Genomic DNA, 18,227 nt, shown 5'->3' on the forward strand with positions numbered 1-18,227 from the left:
GAGTGTTATGTTTGGACGTCCTGGCAATGGGAAAACGTCGCTGCCATTCGAGGCAATTGAAGAGCCGTCTCGTCGGATTCACTTCACCGCGGTGAGGTTACAGTACATACTTTGAGTGCTAACCCATATGTATTATTCTGCATTGTCAACGGACTCGGAAGCAAAAGGAATCCCTATTCAGTCAGTCCGTGAAATATCGAAGCGGCTTCCCGCATTCATGACAAGCCAAGCCCCGGAGACAGCCAATAGCGTCAAGGAACCATTGTTAGTTAGTATCCATCGCATCCTACCGTGACGCTTCCTCGTTGCATAATAATCGGCCTTCAATGATTACTACGACGTCGTATCTCTTCATTAGCAGCCAAACCAATCGCAAGACGGAATCCCTTCGACGCTTCGTTTCCTTAGTCCTGTGGCTTCAGTGCAAAGTGACGTTTAAATCTAGCCAGGCAATACGATCGGAAGCGATCCATGCTGTTGCTTTGCGTGTCGTGCGTACCTTGGTTAGCAGAAAGACGTCACAGGTACCTGTCGGTCTATTATTTACTAGCTAGTACAAACAATCTCTTTAGCTTTCGTGGGCTTATCTAAACGCTGGAAATGTCGGTTTTAGGACTTCCCCACCTCACTTCCTACTAAACTATAAATGCAGTCACAGTCTTCGGCCCGCGTCATTCTGTCGAGAAGATGCTCTGCTATTCTGTCAGTTTTATTGTTTTTATTTGTGTGTCTCTGTGTGCATTTGTACAGGGCGCCCCGACTACCAGGCCACCGCTATGTGAGACATATGACGGACCACCGTGCAGTTTCCCGTTTATGTACAAAGGTCAACGCTACACTACTTGCACAAAAGTAGACTCTCCCAATTATGCTTGGTGTTCAACTGGGAATGCAGCTGATCTCAGCATCACCTCTTGGGACTACTGCATTAATCCCCAGGCCGAGGCCTGTTCGCGCCAGGACTCAACGCCACCTCCTGTTGCACCCACCAATGGAAGCAATTTTGACTCAACGCCACCTCCTGTTGCACCCACCGATGGAAGCAATTTTAGGGCTGGAAATCCTGGAAGTGCTGGCACCACTAGAAGGCCGGGGAGCGAAAGTGCTGGAGGTATCAATACCACCGAGCAGTGTCCGACAGACGGTGGATTGCCATGCGTCTTTCCGTTTACGTACCTTGGTCAACTGTACACTACTTGCACACAAGTAGGCTCTCCCTATCCCAATTATGCTTGGTGTTCAACTGGGAATGCAGCTGATCTCAGCATCACCTCTTGGGACTACTGCATTAATCCCCAGGCCGAGGCCTGTTCGCGCCAGGACTCAACGCCACCTCCTGTTGCACCCACCAATGGAAGCAATTTTAGTGCTGGAAGTGCTGGAAGCGCTGAGGATGCAGAAAGTTCTGAGAGTGCTGAGAGCGCTGAGGGTTCTGGGAGCGCTGGCAGCGCTGAGGGTGCTAAAAAGCCTGGAAGCGGAAACGCTGGAGGTATCAGCACCACCAGCACCACCACCAAATCAAAGCAGTGTCCGACATTCAGTGGATTGCCATGCGTCTTTCCGTTTACGTACAAGAACCACCTGTACACTAATTGCACGAGAGAACACAATGGATTCTCCAATTTACCTTGGTGTGCAACAGCTACATTAAATCTTGTTGTCACCTCTTGGTGCTACTGCAGTGAACCCCAGGCCGAAGCATGTTCGCGTCAGGACTTAATTCGTCTCTGAGTAACACGATTATATACCATGACGTGCCTGCGATTCTTTTCTTTTCTTTGTGCAACCGTTCCATGTCTGTCAATAAAATCCTCGAAGAACTACTGGATATACCGTGCAAGAGCGCACGAAGTGTCTCGGAGCCTGGTGGCAACGTATACATCTAGGCGGACAATAGAATCAATCGCGGTTTACCAATGACGTCCTTCTGCTAACCGAGGTACGCGCAACAAGCAGAGCAACACGCGTGGGTCGCTTCCGATCTATCATAGGTCGTGTACTGAATAGCAAAAGCTGTCTGGTTTAGCTTCCACGTTCTCCCTCTGTTGCGTGGGCTTGTCTACACGTCCGGAAACTTCGGTTCTCCCATTGACGTCACTAATGAATGCAGAAATCACAGTGAAATGCAGCCACAGTCTTTGGCCAGCGACATTTGGAATTGTCAAGCACTGTCGAGAAGATGCTCCGCCATTTCGTCAGTTTTATTTGTGTGTCTCTGTGTGCATTTGTACTGGGCGCCCCGACCACCAGGCCACCGCTATGTCAGACACACGGTGGATCACCGTGCAAATTCCCGTTCATATACAAAGGTCAACGCTACACTACTTGCAAAACAGAAGATTCTCCCGAGAATGCTTGGTGTGCAACGGTGACCGGATCAGATCTCACCATGACCTCTTGGCACTACTGCACTAATCCCACATGTTCGCGTCACCTCCTGCTGCACCCCCCAATGGAACCAATTTCAGTACAGTCAACGCCCAGATGGCCAGACGATGTACGACAACTGAATATGGAGTACCGTGCAGGTTCCCGTTCGAGTATTACGGAATCACATATCATGAATGCACGACCGTCGACTATGGTGACACTCTGTGGTGTGCAACCGGCAACGATCCCTCATACACTATGGTATACGTCAGTGTGACGATACCTCTACCATAGATACTACCTCCACCACTCCGAGTGCTTCCACTCCGAGTGCTTCCACCACTCCGAGTGCTTCCAGCACCAAATCAACGCAGTGTCTGACATACGATGGATTTCCATGCGTCTTTCCGTTTACGTACAAGGGAAAAGTGTACACTAATTGTACAAGAGAAGATACAACCAACTTTTTTTGGTGCGCAACAGCTATCACGTCAGATCATCTTGTCAACTCTTGGGGTTATTGCCTTGAACCTCAGTTCGAGGCATGCTCGGGTCGGGTCTCAACACCATCTCCTGCTGCACCCAGCAACGCCCAGATGGCCAAACGGTGTACGACAACTACGTCTGGAATGCCGTGCAGATTTCCGTTGGTGTATCATGGAATCACGTATGATGAATGCACGACTGTCGACTATGGTGGGACTCTGTGGTGTGCAACCGGCGACAATCCCAACATTAACTATGGTATATGCCAGTGTGATGATACCTCCACCATAATAGATACTACCTCCACTCCGAGTGCTTCCAGCATCGGATCAACGCAGTGTCTGACATACGATGGATTGCCATGCGTCTTTCCGTTTACGTACAAGGGTCAAGTGTACACTAATTGTACGAGAGAAGATACAGGCAGCTTGTTTTGGTGCGCAACAGCTGTGTCAGGTCCTCTTGTCACCTCTTGGGGCTACTGCAGTGAACCCGAGGACGAGGCATGCTCAAAAGGTCAAATCTCTCTGCCGCAGGACGCAAGCGGGATCAGGTTTTCCAACTCCACCTTTTTCCATTGGGGCAGGTTCCGTTCTGGCGATGCGGACTGAACTCCTTCCTGAATAACACGATGATGCTTTTCTTGAGATGCTTTTTTTGTACTGTATGTATGCACAGCGTAGTTCGTCAATAACTAGATAATGATGGCCTTTCGCGAGCCATCATGGGATCCCCGAACACCCTCAGAACATTTTTATTACTCTAATTTCAGTAAAGCCTATTTGCATACTTTGCATCGCAATGCCTAACCAACGTGAGTTGGCATGCTTTATTTTCCGTCGAAATTTTCTTTTGCACTGACTAATAAGCAGATATAGTATCATATCGAAGAGTGTTATGTTTGGACGTCCTGGCAATGGGAAAACGTCGCTGCCATGCGAGGCAACTGAAGAGCCGTCTCGTCGGATTCACTTCACCGCGGTGAGGTTACAGTACAGTACTTTGAGTGCTAGCTAACCTTATTCTGTATGGTCAACGGACTCGGGAGCAAAAGGGATCCCTATTCGGTCAGCCCGTGAAATATCGATGTTACACCCAAGCGGCTTCCCGCATTCATGACAAGCCAAGCCGGAGACAGCCAATAGCGTCAAGGAACCATTGTTAGTTAGTATCCATCGCATCCTACCGTGACGCTTCCTCGTTACATAATAATCGGCCTTCAATGATTACTACGACGTCGTATCTCTTCAATTAGCAGCCAAACCAATCGCAAGACGGAATCCCTTCGACGCTTCGTTTACTTAGTCCTGTGGCTTCAGTGCAAAGCGACGTTTAAATCTAGCCAGGCAATACGATCGGAAGCCATCCATGCTGTTGCTTTGCGTGTTGTGCGTACCTTGGTTAGCAGAAAGACGTCACAGGTACCTGTGGTCTATTATTTAATTACTTTAGCTTCCGCGGGCTTATCTAAACGCTGGAAATGTCGGTTCTCTCATCGAGGGCACTAGGACTTCCCGACCTCAATTCCTACTAAACTATAAATGCAGTCACAGTCTTCGGCCCGCGTCATTCTGTCGAGAAGATGCTCTGCTATTCTGTCAGTTTTATTGTTTTTATTTGTGTGCCGCTGTGTGCATTTGTACAGGGCGCCCCGACCACCAGGCCATCGCTAGAGTCCCGTATCTAGTTTCGAACACATCAACATTGGAACAAGCGATTTACCCTTTAGAACGGACTACCGTCAAAACACTTAAAGGCAAAAATGTGGCGAAATAACTCGAGAAACTCGCTGTAAAGTTGCAGCTTGTTTCGTTGCGTTTTAGAGGAGTAAGCGAAGTTAGAAGAGGGAGGAGTCACGTCATCTGTCTTTCGAACACGCCCATGCGCTTTGGAACAGGCTCTCTAACTCCGTCACCTCTTATCGCACAGAGACGTCCTATATACCGTTTGAAAGCCTAAAGCCTCTTCTATCTCGCTAAATTTATGCGATTGTCGGAGATTGCATTCTCGCTGAGATATCGCCGATTGAGTAAGGAAGGGTAGCGTGCTCTAGATTGGAACACAAGTTTTGTACAGCGACTAGTGCCTACGCATTCAAACGCAGCCAACTCGTTCACACAGTCTTCTTTCATCATTTTCGCTAGGAGTACGCCGCAATTAGATCGTTTTGTAGCCATCAAGTACAAAAATGGGAGGACCATTTTCTGGACGTATGGTCTTTAGCCATTCAGCCTCCTTTGTTCGAGTACGTACCACCACGGATTGTAGAGGAGGCCACGATGAATCTGTTGAGCAGACCCAAACATGTCGCTTAGAGGCCGAATAGTTCGACCAATTAACGGGCATATATAGATCGACCACGGATTGTAGAGGCCGATCCGCAACGTTCTTGGCGGCTAGCAGTGATGGACGAACGTCAACGTATTGGCAGTGGAACCCACACGGCTTGCAGAAGGCGATCGATGAGCTCGAGAGCTAGAGCTACCGTGTGGGTACGGTGCTCGTGAGTGGGGACCACCAACCACTCTAGGGTATTCCCCACTCACGAGCAACCACACGGTAGCTAGGAGCGTTTTCTCTCTCGAGCTCATCGATCGCCTTCTGCAAGCCGTGTGGGTTCCACTGCCGATGCGTTGACGTTCGTCCATCACTGCTAGCCGCCAAGAACGTTGCGGATCGGCTCGCAATGCCCGTCGGTCGAATTATTCGGCCTCGAAGCGACAGTTTGGATCTGCTCGACGGATTCATCGGGGTACGTACTGGAACAAAGTAGGCTGAATGGCTAAAGACCATACGTCCAGAAAATGGTCCTCCCGTTTTTGTACTTGATGGCTACAAAACGATCTAATCGCGGCGTACTCCTAGCGAAAATGATGAAAGAAGACTGTGTGAACGAGTTGGCTGCGTTTGAATGCGTAGGCACTAGTCGCTGCCAGTCGCTGTACAAAACTTGTGTTCCAATCTAGAGCACGCTACCCTTCCTTACTCAATCGGCGATATCTCAGCGAGAATGCAATCTCCGACAATCGCATAAATTTAGCGAGATAGAAGAGGCTTTAGGCTTTCAAACGGTATATAGGACGTCTCTGTGCGATAAGAGGTGACGGAGTTAGAGAGCCTGTTCCAAAGCGCATGGGCGTGTTCGAAAGACAGATGACGTGACTCCTCCCTCTTCTAACTTCGCTTACTCCTCTAAAACGCAACGAAACAAGCTGCAACTTTACAGCGAGTTTCTCGAGTTATTTCGCCACATTTTTGCCTTTAAGTGTTTTGACGGTAGTCCGTTCTAAAGGGTAAACCGCTTGTTCCAATGTTGATGTGTTCGAAACTAGATACGGGACTCTATGTCAGACGCATGACGGACCACCGTGCAGTTTCCCGTTTACGTACAATGGTCAACGCTACACTGCTTGCACCGAAGAAGATTCTCCCAATTATGCTTGGTGCGCAACGGGGACTACAGCAGATCTCGCCGTCATCTCTTGGGACTACTGCATTAATCCCACATGTTCGCTTCAGGAGTCGACGCCACCTCCTGCTGCACCCACCAAATTGAATGGAAGCAATTTCAGTACAGTCAACGCCAAACGGTGTACGACAACTACGTCTGGAATACCGTGCAGATTTCCGTTTGTGTATGTTGGAATCACGTATGATGAATGCACGACCGTCGACTTTGGTGGGACTCCGTGGTGTGCAACCGGCGACAATCCTCACATAAACTTTGGCGTATGTCAGTGTGACGGTGCAAATACCTCCGCTACTCCGAACGCTCCCAACACCACCGGGCCACCGCTATGTCAGACGCATGACGGACCACCGTGCAGTTTCCCGTTTACGTACAATGGTCAACGCTACACTGCTTGCATCAAAGAAGAATCTTCCGGGGCTTCTTGGTGCGCAACGGAGACTACAACAGATCTCGCCGTCATCTCTTGGGACTACTGCATTAATCCCACATGTTCGCTTCAGGAATCGACGCCACCTCCTGCTGCACCCACCAATGGAAGCAATTTTAGGGCTGAAAGTGCTGGAAGCGCTGAGGATGCAGAAAGTTCTGGGAGTGCTGAGAGCGCTGAGGGTTCTGGGAGCGCTGAGGGTTCTGGGAGCGCTGAGGGTGCTGAAAGTTCTGGGAGTCCTTCTGGGAGCGATGGGAGCGCTGAGGGTGCTAGAAAGCCTGGAAGCGGAAGCGCTGGAGGTATCAGCACCACCAGCACCACCACCAAATCAAAGCAGTGTCCGACATTCAGTGGATTGCCATGCGTCTTTCCGTTTACGTACAAGGACCACCTGTACACTAATTGCACGAGAGAACACAATGGATTCTCCAATTTACCTTGGTGTGCAACAGCTACATTAAATCTTGTTGTCACCTCTTGGTGCTACTGCAGTGAACCCCAGGCCGAAGCATGTTCGCGTCAGGACTTAGTACCATGACGTGCCTGCGATTCTTTTCTTTTCTTTGTGCAACCGTTCCATGTGTTGTCTGTCAATAAAATCCTCGAAGAACTACTGGATACACCGTGCAAGAGCGCACGAAGTGTCTCGGAGCCTGGTGGCATCTAGCCTCTAGGCGGACAATAGAATCAATCGCGATTTACCAGTGACGTCTTTCTGCTAACCGAGGTACGCGCAACAAGCAGAGCAACACGCGTGGGTCGCTTCCGATCTATCATTTAGCTTCCACGTCCTGTTGCGTGGGCTTGTCTACACGTCCGGAAACTTTGGTTCTCTTATTAATGAATGCAGAAATCATAGTGGTGCGTTTTTGACTTCCCGACCTCACTTCCTACTAAACTATAAATGCAGCCAAAGTCTTCGGCCCGAGTCATTTGGAATTGTCAAGTACTGTCGAGAAGATGCTCCGCCATTTCGTCAGTTTTATTGTTCTTATTTGTGTGCCTCTGTGTGCACTGGGCGCCCCGACCACCAGGCCACCGCTATGTCCGACGTACGCCGGATTACCGTGCAAATTCCCGTTCATATACAAAGGTCAACGCTACACTACTTGCACAACAGAAGATTCTCCCGAGAATGCTTGGTGCGCAACGGGGACTACAGCAGATCTCGCCATCACCTCTTGGCACTACTGCATTAATCCCACATGTTCGCTTCAGGACTCGACGCCACCTTGTACGACAACTGTGTCTGGAATACCGTGCAGGTTCCCGTTTGTGTATAATGGAATCACGTATGATGAATGCACGACTGTCGACTTTGGTGGGACTCCGTGGTGTGCAACCGGCGACAATCCCAACATAAACTATGGTATATGCCAGTGTGATGATACCTCCACCATAGATACTACCTCCACCACTCCGAGTGCTTCCACCACTCCGAGTGCTGCATGCTCGGGTCGGGTCTCAACACCATCTCCTGCTGCACCCACCAATGGAACCAATTTCAGTACAGTCAACGCCCAGATGACCAGAGGATGTACGACAACTGAATCTGGAATACCGTGCAGGTTCCCGTTCGAGTATAACGGAATCACATATCATGAATGCACGACCGTCGACTTTGGTGACACTCTGTGGTGTGCAACCGGCGGCAATCCCAACATAGACTATGGTGTATGTCAGTGTGACGATACCTCTACCATAGACACTTCGAGTGCTTCCAGCACCGGATCAACGCAGTGTCTGACACACGATGGACGGCCGTGCGTCTTTCCGTTTACGCACAAGGGTCAAGTGTACACTAATAGTACGAGAGAAGATACAACCAACTTTTATTGGTGCGCAACAGCTATCACGTCAGGTCATCTTGTCACCTCTTGGGGCTATTGCCTTGAACCTCAGTCCGAGGCATGCCGGGTCTCAACACCATCTCCTGCTGCACCCAGCAACGCCCAGATGGCCAAACTGTGTACGACAACTACGTCTGGAATACCGTGCAGATTTCCGTTTGTGTATAATGGAATCACGTATGATGAATGCACGACCGTCGACTTTGGTGGGACTCCGTGGTGTGCGACAATCCCAACATAAACTATGGTATATGCCAGTGTGATGATACCTCCACCATAGATACTACCTCCACCACTCCGAGTGCTTCCAGCACCGGATCAACGCAGTGTCTGACATACGATGGATGGCCATGCGTCTTTCCGTTTACGCACAAGGGTCAAGTGTACACTAATTGTACGAGAGAAGATACAACCAACTTTTATTGGTGCGCAACAGCTATCACGTCAGGTCATCTTGTCACCTCTTGGGGCTACTGCAGTGAACCCCAGGCCAAGGCATGCTCTATATCTCCTCCGGCCTCTATTCATTGAGTTCAAGCGGTGAATTTCTTTTTGAATGACACGATGATAGACTACATATGCCTGCAATTCTTGATATGTATTTCTTGTCGGTATGCACGTCGTCCGTCAATAAAGCTCCGAAAATTTACATAGGCTTTATCTCGTGCGTGCGTGGGAGAGCGCGCTAAGTGTCTCTGGTGGTCTCTGCCTGTCTCTTTTCTGCCAGGTTCTCTGCCAGGGTCTCTTCGCAGCTCTTCGGCCTCTGTCGGTCGAAATTAGAGTTCGGTAACGTTTTAGTAGATGCTCAATTGCTTGTGCAAGACAGCTAAACGACCTCTTTAGGCTTCGTGCACGATGCGCCACGCAGCGGCCCGCGCCCGGCTGCTGTATCTTTTCGCTTTGATCGCTGTCGATGTAGGCGATCACTTGTGTCCGCCAGTTTCTGTGGGTACGTAGGCGATTCACTGACGATTGCAAACGCTGCTCGGGGTTTTGTTTTGCTGTTGCTAAGCACGCAGACATTACAGTTGTCGGCGAGAGGCTTTGCACACACGTTACCGTCCTTTGATGACATTTTTTCTTTAGCTCTCTGCAAATCGATTGAGAAATTGCTTGTCAATTCATCGCTGATTGATTTTGCTGCAATTATGCTCCATCCACATCTTCGTTACCATGGAAACTGCAAGTCGTATCGAATCGTGGACTGTCTTGTGGATGCAGGTATGGGACTAGGCGAATGCTTCACCACTACTAGAGATTGATTCTATGCAGAGGAGGTGTTACTACAACCACCAGTCATTTCTGTTTGGTTCAAAAATGAGCCAGTGCACATTAGCCTTACAGATCACTCTCACGCAGCTGCCACTCAGACGTTCTCCGCATTGGCTGAGAAACTGAGATGGACATCTATGGCTGTGATTGGAGATAGGAGTGACGGTGATAATCCATATGGGTGCAAAACTGTAACCCTTAGTATTGGTGTAGGATTTAAGTTTGACGAAAATTCGTCTGTTGATCTTGTTGTCCCGGCAACACCGTTGATGCCTGATGATCAACTGGATAGACTAGCTGACCTTATTGTCACTAATCACGACGCGGCTTTTGTAATGTGCACAACAGTATCTTGCTACAATTTTTTTCTAAAGGCAAAGCCAGTGAATAATACTAGGATTTCTTCGGTTAAATTTCCTTGCAGATTTTTCACCGTACTTATCAAACCACGAATTTTAGCTTTCTTATGAACGAAGACACAACCCAAAAGGCAACTTTTCGGACTACGTTATTGTCTTGTAATTTTGATGCGTTACAGATGACGTTTGACATGCCAGACTGGCCTATAGATACTGAGGCGAACGTATTGGGATTGAGAAAGTCTCACCATCAGCACAACCAAGACGTTGTAAAACGACTCAGAGCGCGAATTGAGCAAGTGTGCGGCTGCTCTCGTCTATCCGACATCAGTTGTTTTTTATTGAGAGAAGATCAACTGGTAGGAAAGTGTTATCAGGAAAAATATTCAATTTAAGATTTTTTCTAGGAAAAGGTCTTAGCACTTCACACTATAATGGACTTTCTTGTGTCTAATACAGAAAAGGAAACCAAATCTTTTGTCGATCGCAATGTGAGCCCATTTAGTTTAATTTTGAATTTTTTGAGCTCCTTTGTTATTAGCCAAGTAGACTGTCAGTTAATAAGGTAAGGTTTCAAGCAGCTTATGACATTCTGAAATTTCGGTTGCGGGCGTTTCAAAAGGTTTAACCTGTTCGTTCGCCTTGACATCATTAGAGAGCCTTATGTTTGCAGATTGGATTTGCTCGCGACGGTCAAGTGACCTTGTCACACGAACACACAGTCGTCCAAAAAAAAGACCAAGCGACAGAAAGGCGACCAAGACGAGCTGTCCCTTGTTCTCCAGCGGCGCGTAGCAACGATAACCCGTCACAACTACACTTTCGCGTCACGACGGTGGTAGTAAGTAAAAATATAAGGCAATGCGCAGTGTACTTTGTCCTACTGTAGGAGTGGCCGTTTTTGATGTACGATCCCAACAACACATTTCCAAGGGGAGAGCACACAGAAAACAATCTCACCGGCTTGATCGTCGAACTGACGAACGTCTTGGCCAAGAAATTGGACTTCACCTACACCATGACTCTCGCGCAGGACGGCAAATACGGCGACGTCGAGAACGACGACCCGGATTCGGCAAAGGGAATGATCGGCGAAATAATACGCTGCGTAAAAAGAGGATAAAGAATCGAATTCAAATTTTTGACGTCACTAATTTAGGAAAAGGATCTATCGATATCGGCAATAGCGATAACGGCGTCGCGTGCCGCTCACGTCGCTTTCACGAAACCGTGGATGGACTACGGCTTGGCGCTCTATCGTCGCAAACCGACGCCGGCCGAGCCGAAATTATTCGCCTTTCTCGATCCCTTCGAGACGACTCTTTGGCTCGTCATACTCGCCTGTCTCGTCTCGGTTGCTCTCCTAATGGTTACACTTCACCACGTCAGTCCCTTCTCGTCGCAATCGAGACCAGTCGGCGGCGATCGAGGCGTCTATTCGCAGAATCTCTTCACGTCGGCGTGGCTCCTCTACGTCACCGCCGTGCAACAGGAGCCCGACTACGTCGGTTTTCTGTCGGGAAAAGTTCTACTTTTAGGCTGGTTCTTCTTCTCTCTCATCGCCATCTCGACGTATACGGCCAATTTGGCCGCCTTTCTCACCGTCCAGCGCATACCCGAAGGCATCGCGTCGGTCGACGATCTCTCGCATCAGACGGAAATTCCCTACGGCACCGTTCGCGACACGGCCGTCGAGACGTTCTTCAAACGATCGCCCATCGAGACGTACGACCGCATGGGCGACTACATGACGGCGACGCCCGAGTCGATGGTCAACACGACGGAGATGGCGATCGAGCGAGTGCGTAGCGATAGCGGCTACGTATTCGTCTGGGACTCGCCTATACTGGAGTTCTTCGCTTCGCAACGACCGTGCACGACCGAAGTGATTGGGCGGACGTTTAATCATAAGGGCTACGGAATTGTCATGCCGTTCGACGTGCCCTATTTGGATAATTTCTCCATAGCCGTGCTCGAGATGCGCGACGACGGCGTGATCTCTCAGCTCGCTCGCAAGTGGTTGGATTCGAGCGAGTGCGCGTCGTCGGCGACGACGGTGACTGGCGACGATGCCGGCAAGGTGAGTATCAAACACATGTACGGCGTCATTTTGCTGCTCGGAGCGAGCAGTGCCGTCGCTCTGCTGATCGCCGTCGTGGAACGGTGGGTGGGGCATCAAAAACGACGGCGGACGGTCGGTGCCGACGATCCTACGATTTGAACGCGTCCGAGCGCTCGATGTGCATCTTGTATATACTATCGCTAGTTAGGATGTCCATCGGTGCAATGTGGAAACGAATGACGTCGTCGTTCTTTTGTACTCAAAGTGGTTACTTCGTATCTAATCTTTGCGCATTCATTTGGGGGAGAGGCCGAGGGAGGGCACCGCGACGGAGGTCATCTCGTGCACTTCCCACACCAAGCCTCGTAGGTCTACTGTATGCTGTGATAAGTTCACGTAGCTGTCGCTCATCCGTGTTCTCCGCAGACCATATTGTCAACGGTATGCGCATTATTACCATCCAGTGACTCGACTTATTAGTACAGGGTTCAAGCAGATGTAATATATCGAGTTTAGGCCATGGGTCCGTCCCGTCTCTTGCAGTAGACTTTTGCTCAGCGCAAGCTGAGTCCATTTCAAGCGTAGCTTACTAAGGCTTAGGCGGGTACGACCGTAGTCATCCGCTTTTTGGTAATTTAAAAAAGGGAGAGGGCGTTGCATGGTCCGTCCAACGTACGCGCGACTTGCCTGATTTTTGTACTCTGCCGAAGCGCTAGTTTGCGAAGCAGCTCCCTTCTATGCACACCGTACGTCGTGATGGGGGTGAATCCGGCCTGGTACTACTGTTTAAGCAGACTACTCGTGGATGTGCCCTTGGGCTATATATTACAATACTTGAATTCTCGTTTCTTAGATCTTGGGAAATGCGTATTAGAGTTGGGCAATTATCTCTGTTTGCCCTCCCTCTCGGAGTTTTTTTCTTTTTCCGTTTTTCTTTCGGCTGTCGACCTTCGTTTGGTGAGATCATAAAACTGCAGTGGAATAATCTGCATTGATTATTTTGCAGCTGTGCTACGCCCATCGGAATTGCAACAAGACGCCATCGACTTTTTTCTAACGTCACTCAGACGCGAGGCACACACCGGTTTCTGTCCATCGTACACGATCAATAACAATGTCAGTCGCCAATTTTTAGGCAAGTCCTCGCCGTTCTTTTAGCGATTGGCGTTGTTATCATTTGATCTTAAATAGAGGGCGCCTCCTTACCCTTCCTACGTTGGGATAATCACATTCCAATCGTTTCACTTTCTCTCAACAATCGACAAGTTGACGTTCGCTTGGACGCGAGACGCGGCAGTGCACTGCGCGTCTTTGCTGCCGTTGCCGTTCGGCGCAACTGGGCGACGGTTGTTTTGATCACCGATAAAGGGGCCGACGGTGAGGTCGCGACGCGGCTGGGTGGTCCACTGTGACGTTAGACACATGTGAACCCGATTTCAGACATCGACGAAATGAATCTTCTCGCTTTGGATGAGAGTTTATCTGTCGGGTTGATTGTTTCTGCCGAAACCGTGAACGCGACAGATAGTCGCCGACTGGAAAGGCTGGCGGATGTGATTGTGAAAAATCACGATGCGGCCGTCGTTTCGTGCTCCACTACAAACTGCTACAATACGTTTCTCAGTGTACATCATAATAGGCGTGAGATTATTAGTTTTTTTGATGACTCCTTTTTTTCAGATTGTACGTCATTCTCCAAATGCCGAGAACTTTGTCTTTATGACAAATGAAGCGACCACTCAAAAGGCAAGAACCGATCCATAAGATATTTGAATTTGACGTTTCTCTATCGTCGCAGTTGAGTCTCGACACTGCGAGAGGCGTAGCCGACGCATCGCACGTCGTCGTCGTTGGAATAAGAAAGGCCTACGTCGATTACGAGTTGTTCGAGCGCGTCGAGACGAAAGTTGCTTCCATGCACGACTGTTCCAGTCTCTTTGACGTCGGGTGTCCCTTGGCAAGAGAGAGAGAACTTGTACGTAAGACGCCGACAAAACAAGCGGAAAAGCGAATTTGTATTCAAGGAGAACGTCATCAATTTGTTTGAGGCGGTAGAGTTGGCCGTGTCCTATCACGAGCACCGGAAAACTTGGGCGTCGGGGAAGGAGAAAGAGGCGAGATAAAATTTGGCGTGTCGGTTTGTTATAGATATTTTGTATATCTAGATACATCTGTTTTCGCGAGCGGCTGTTGTGACCTTTGACAACATTCCGAAGAAACTCCACACGACGTACGACGTGCTAGAGCATCGGCCGACGAATCGACCATTACTCAAAAAGGCACGAAAATGAAAACATCACTTTCTTTATTCCGAGACTTTTTTTTGCAGATTGGTTTCTTCCACGATGGTCAACTAGCGCTCTCTTCCCCCGACGATCAGTTGCCACTTGATCGCAAACGCAGACACTCGGCATCTCGGCGTCCTCCAAATTGGCCCGATTTCTGTCCGCCGGCGACCGTCAACGAGAAAACGGGCAAATATCATTTCAACATCACGACAATCGAAGAGCGCCCGTTCCTCATCAAATCGAACGAAACAGGTCAAATTCACTTGACCGGTTTTCTAGTCGACTTCGTTAAAGAAATGGCATCCCAAATGAACTTCGACTATACGATGACACTCGTGCCAGACGACAAGTACGGCAACGTGAAAGAAGAGAACGGAACGCTCCAAGCAGTGGGAATGATAGAGCAAATACTAGAATGCGTAAGATGCATCTACACGTGAAAATTAATTAGAAGTTTTTACATGCGATGTTATGTATAGAAAACTCATTTAGCCGTATCGGCGATGGCAATCACGGCGTCGCGCGCCGCCTACGTCTCATTCACGAAACCGTGGATGGACTACGGTTTGTCCCTCTATCGACGAAAGCCGACTCCCGAAAAACCGCGACTCTTCGCCTTTCTCGATCCTTTTGATTCGACTCTCTGGTACACGATAATCGGTATGCTCTTCGGGATCGCCATTCTTATGGTCATCGTTCATCACATCAGTCCGTTTTCGCGACTCAACGCGATGAAGACGGCGCCGGCAACGCATCATCATTCTCCCCGCCAGCCGCACCACAATCACTCCCAAAACGTTTTCACGTCGGCGTGGCTCCTCTACGTGACGGCCATGCAACAGGAGCCCGACTACATCGGCTTTCTTTCGGGAAAACTTCTCCTCGGCGGCTGGTTTCTCTTCTGTCTCATCGCCATATCGACGTACACGGCCAATCTGGCGGCGTTTCTCACGTTCCAGCGCATACCGGACGGCATCTCGTCGGTCGACGACTTGGCCACTCAGACGAAGACTGCGTACGGCACGGTGCGAGATACGGCCGTGGAAGAATTTTTCAAGACGTCGCAGATCGATACATACAAGAGAATGGGCCAATATATGACTGATCAGCCGGACGAAGCGATGACCGATTCGGCGGACGAAGCGGTCAAACGAGTGCACGAAAAGGACTACATTTTCATTTGGGATTCGCCAATACTAGAGTATTTTGCCACGCAGGCACCGTGCGAGACGGAAGTGATCGGTCGCACTTTCAATCAAAAGGGCTACGGCATTGCCATGCCATTTGGAATGCCTTACTTGGAAAATTTCACGCTGACCGTATTGAAAATGCGAGATCAGGGCAAAATTGATACCATTGCAAGGGAGTGGCTGAATCACGGCGACTGTGTGAGCGAATCGGCTGTTTTAGACGCAGCGAGTGACGCCGGCAGGGTAGGCATTGAGCATATGAAGGGAGTTTTGTTGCTTCTCGGCGTAACCAGCGGCATTGCCCTCATCGTTGCCAGTCTAGAGCGGCTTGTTTGGTGGCTCACGAGCGGTCGAAAAGTCGGAGCTCGAAATCTGAGCGAGCCGTCCGCGGCACAGCGTGCCGCGGGGGCGGAGAGAGAAGCGTATATGCTGAACGGAGGGTCGAGCACGTTTGTGAATAACGGTCACGCGCGCGTAAGGGATTTGGAAGCCGTCTCACAAATTTAATTTTAAAATACTATATAATTCACACATCGTCCGCTGAAATAAATCTTAATTTTGCCTGCAACCGGCGAATTTTCTCTGATTTCGCATTGGTATCGGCAAAATGGGAAGGACCGATGGCCTCGTCTTCAACAGTTGACGTCGAACCTTTATCATCACTGCTGCAGCAAGTGTCACCGCTACTACTCGATGTCTCCTCATCTTCGTGCTTCAGAAAAATATTTGTTGTAGTTGCAACTGATTTCTCTTTCACAATTTCATCATCCGGCTGCGGCTGGGAATTTTGACTGGCTGCAAAATGACGGTACAATTCTAAAACTCTCATTCTCAAACCACCGTTTACCTTTTTCTTCTTGATGTATAGAAGACTTGCTTATCGTTGACGCAGGTGCTTGAGAATTGTCGTCGCTGCTTACTATCTCAATTTGAAAGACGTCGTTCAAGTCTGCGGCGTTGTCACTTGGTGACTTTTTCTTGGCTTTTGGGCCACTAACATCAACGCAAGAACAACAGCTACGCCGCGGCATAACTAATGTTGTGTGACGTCACAAAGTAAGTGCAGATAGATTATTTGAGCACACGTGCGCCAGAGAGCCAGAATCATTCTATCGCTAAATATTTTGGACCGGAAGTAATTGGATCTGCTTCACTTCCGGTCCGGATCAGGGTTTATTTCCGCTGTCCTGGCGAGATGATATTGCAAATTGGATTACCTGAACTGAACTGAACTGAACCGGTACGGCCTGGATCGAGAACGGCTCTCCCACACCGTCCCCCCGACTGCGTCGTACCGTATTTTGATTATGGACCTCCCGGTCGACACGTATTGCTAGGTTGATTCATAGATGTGGTTGATTCACGGCGAGCGAATTCTATCGACTCACGTGTTCTCAAAGGAGCCCGTATCGACGATCGACGACAAGGTTCGAGCCCATGCCGCGATACGGACGCGTTATTCAAGTGACCAACGTCACTCCGTCGGCCACCAAGGAACAGATGCAGGAGCTGTTTGGCTTTTTGGGTCCCGTCGAAAGCATAAAACTCGTTCCCGACCCGTTCGTAACGCGCACGTCGCATACCTTTCCTCTCGCAATAAACCGCTCGTCTTCACAGCGATCTAGGCAACGCGAACGTGGTTTCAAGAGCGTGTTTTGTCCTCTACGAAAAGACGGAATCGTGCTCGCTCGCCCTGCACCTCACCAACACGGTGTTCATCGACAAAGCCATTATCGTCGTTCCCGTAGCAACAGGCAAGTTTGGAAAAAATTACCTCGAATGTGTAATCAATTAATTAATTAATTAATATTGTTTAATTAACAGAGGTTTTGCCTACTGATGACGTTGCATTGCAGTTGGCCACTCCTCGGGCCCCAGTGGTAAGCTGAAGTATCTTGTCCTCTCGATTCATTTTCCTCAATGTCTCTGCTTCTATTCTCTAGCTCAACAAAGCGGTGCCGGACGCGACGCAGAAGGCAAATGAAACGATGAGGACTGTGTGTGTAGGAAACGTCGACAAAGGGGTAAGGCGGCTTGATGTGCGGAACTGCGTCTTCTTCATATTTGTGGGTCTGTTTGCAGCTGACGTCGGATCAGCTCAAGAGCATTTTCGAAGAATGTGGGGAAGTGAAGAACGTCCAGCTGTCGATGGACGAGTCTCAGCCGACTAAGTGAGCGGAAATTGCAGCAGTGCACTCTCTTTTTTCTAGACTTCTTCTATTCTTAGATTCGGGTTTGTTGAATTCGCCAGTGAAGCGTCCGTCGAAAAAGCCGTCCATCTGTCAGGACTCCGAGTTGGAAGCTTCGATATTAAGTGAGAGAAACTCGCCCTCCTTCGTTTCTCCTCTCACTGTCCCTTTGTATATATATAGAGTTGACTATTCTAACGCTGTCGTTGGCCAATCTCAGTCTGCCTCTGCTCGTGTGGTACAAGCCGCCTTGGAAAAAGTG

General features: G+C 49.3%; 2 protein-coding genes across 6 annotated transcripts; both read left to right on the forward strand.

Moving 5' to 3' along the window:
- The first annotated feature begins 9,298 nt into the window (after positions 1-9,298).
- On the forward strand, positions 9,299-16,488 carry LOC136190551 (glutamate receptor ionotropic, kainate 3-like). 5 transcript variants are annotated; one of them, XR_010670581.1, is made up of 13 exons: positions 9,299-9,391; positions 9,449-9,554; positions 9,692-9,826; positions 9,878-10,042; positions 10,091-10,251; positions 10,302-10,367; positions 10,416-10,595; positions 10,644-10,727; positions 10,778-10,858; positions 10,910-11,077; positions 11,126-11,344; positions 11,396-13,255; positions 13,305-13,346. XR_010670581.1 is itself a non-coding variant. In XM_065978752.1 (11 exons), the coding sequence occupies exons 2-11, from the start codon at positions 13,162-13,164 to the stop codon at positions 16,281-16,283; spliced, it is 2,637 nt and encodes an 878-aa protein (XP_065834824.1). In that variant the 5' UTR covers positions 12,465-13,074; positions 13,152-13,161; the 3' UTR covers positions 16,284-16,488. The 5 variants fall into 5 exon arrangements, 3 of the variants coding, with proteins under 3 accessions (XP_065834824.1, XP_065834823.1, XP_065834822.1); XR_010670580.1 differs by having other exon boundaries at positions 9,878-10,251; XM_065978752.1 differs by lacking the exons at positions 9,299-9,391; positions 9,449-9,554; positions 9,692-9,826; ... (6 more) ...; positions 10,910-11,077; positions 11,126-11,344 and adding exons at positions 13,490-13,675; positions 13,739-13,923; positions 13,979-14,044; ... (3 more) ...; positions 14,628-15,005; positions 15,066-16,488 and having other exon boundaries at positions 12,465-13,074; positions 13,152-13,255; positions 13,305-13,433.
- A 406-nt stretch (positions 16,489-16,894) lies between these two features.
- On the forward strand, positions 16,895-18,227 carry LOC136190555 (serine/arginine-rich splicing factor 11-like; the record flags this gene model as incomplete). Its single annotated transcript, XM_065978755.1, is given in 7 exon segments — positions 16,895-17,335; positions 17,394-17,530; positions 17,601-17,656; positions 17,720-17,800; positions 17,859-17,947; positions 18,004-18,090; positions 18,149-18,227. Coding segments are annotated over 7 exon segments (651 nt in total), but the record flags the coding sequence as incomplete, so codon positions are not given.

The sequence above is a fragment of the Oscarella lobularis genome, chromosome 8, assembly GCF_947507565.1.
Source record: "Oscarella lobularis chromosome 8, ooOscLobu1.1, whole genome shotgun sequence".
Lineage (NCBI taxonomy): Eukaryota > Metazoa > Porifera > Homoscleromorpha > Homosclerophorida > Oscarellidae > Oscarella > Oscarella lobularis.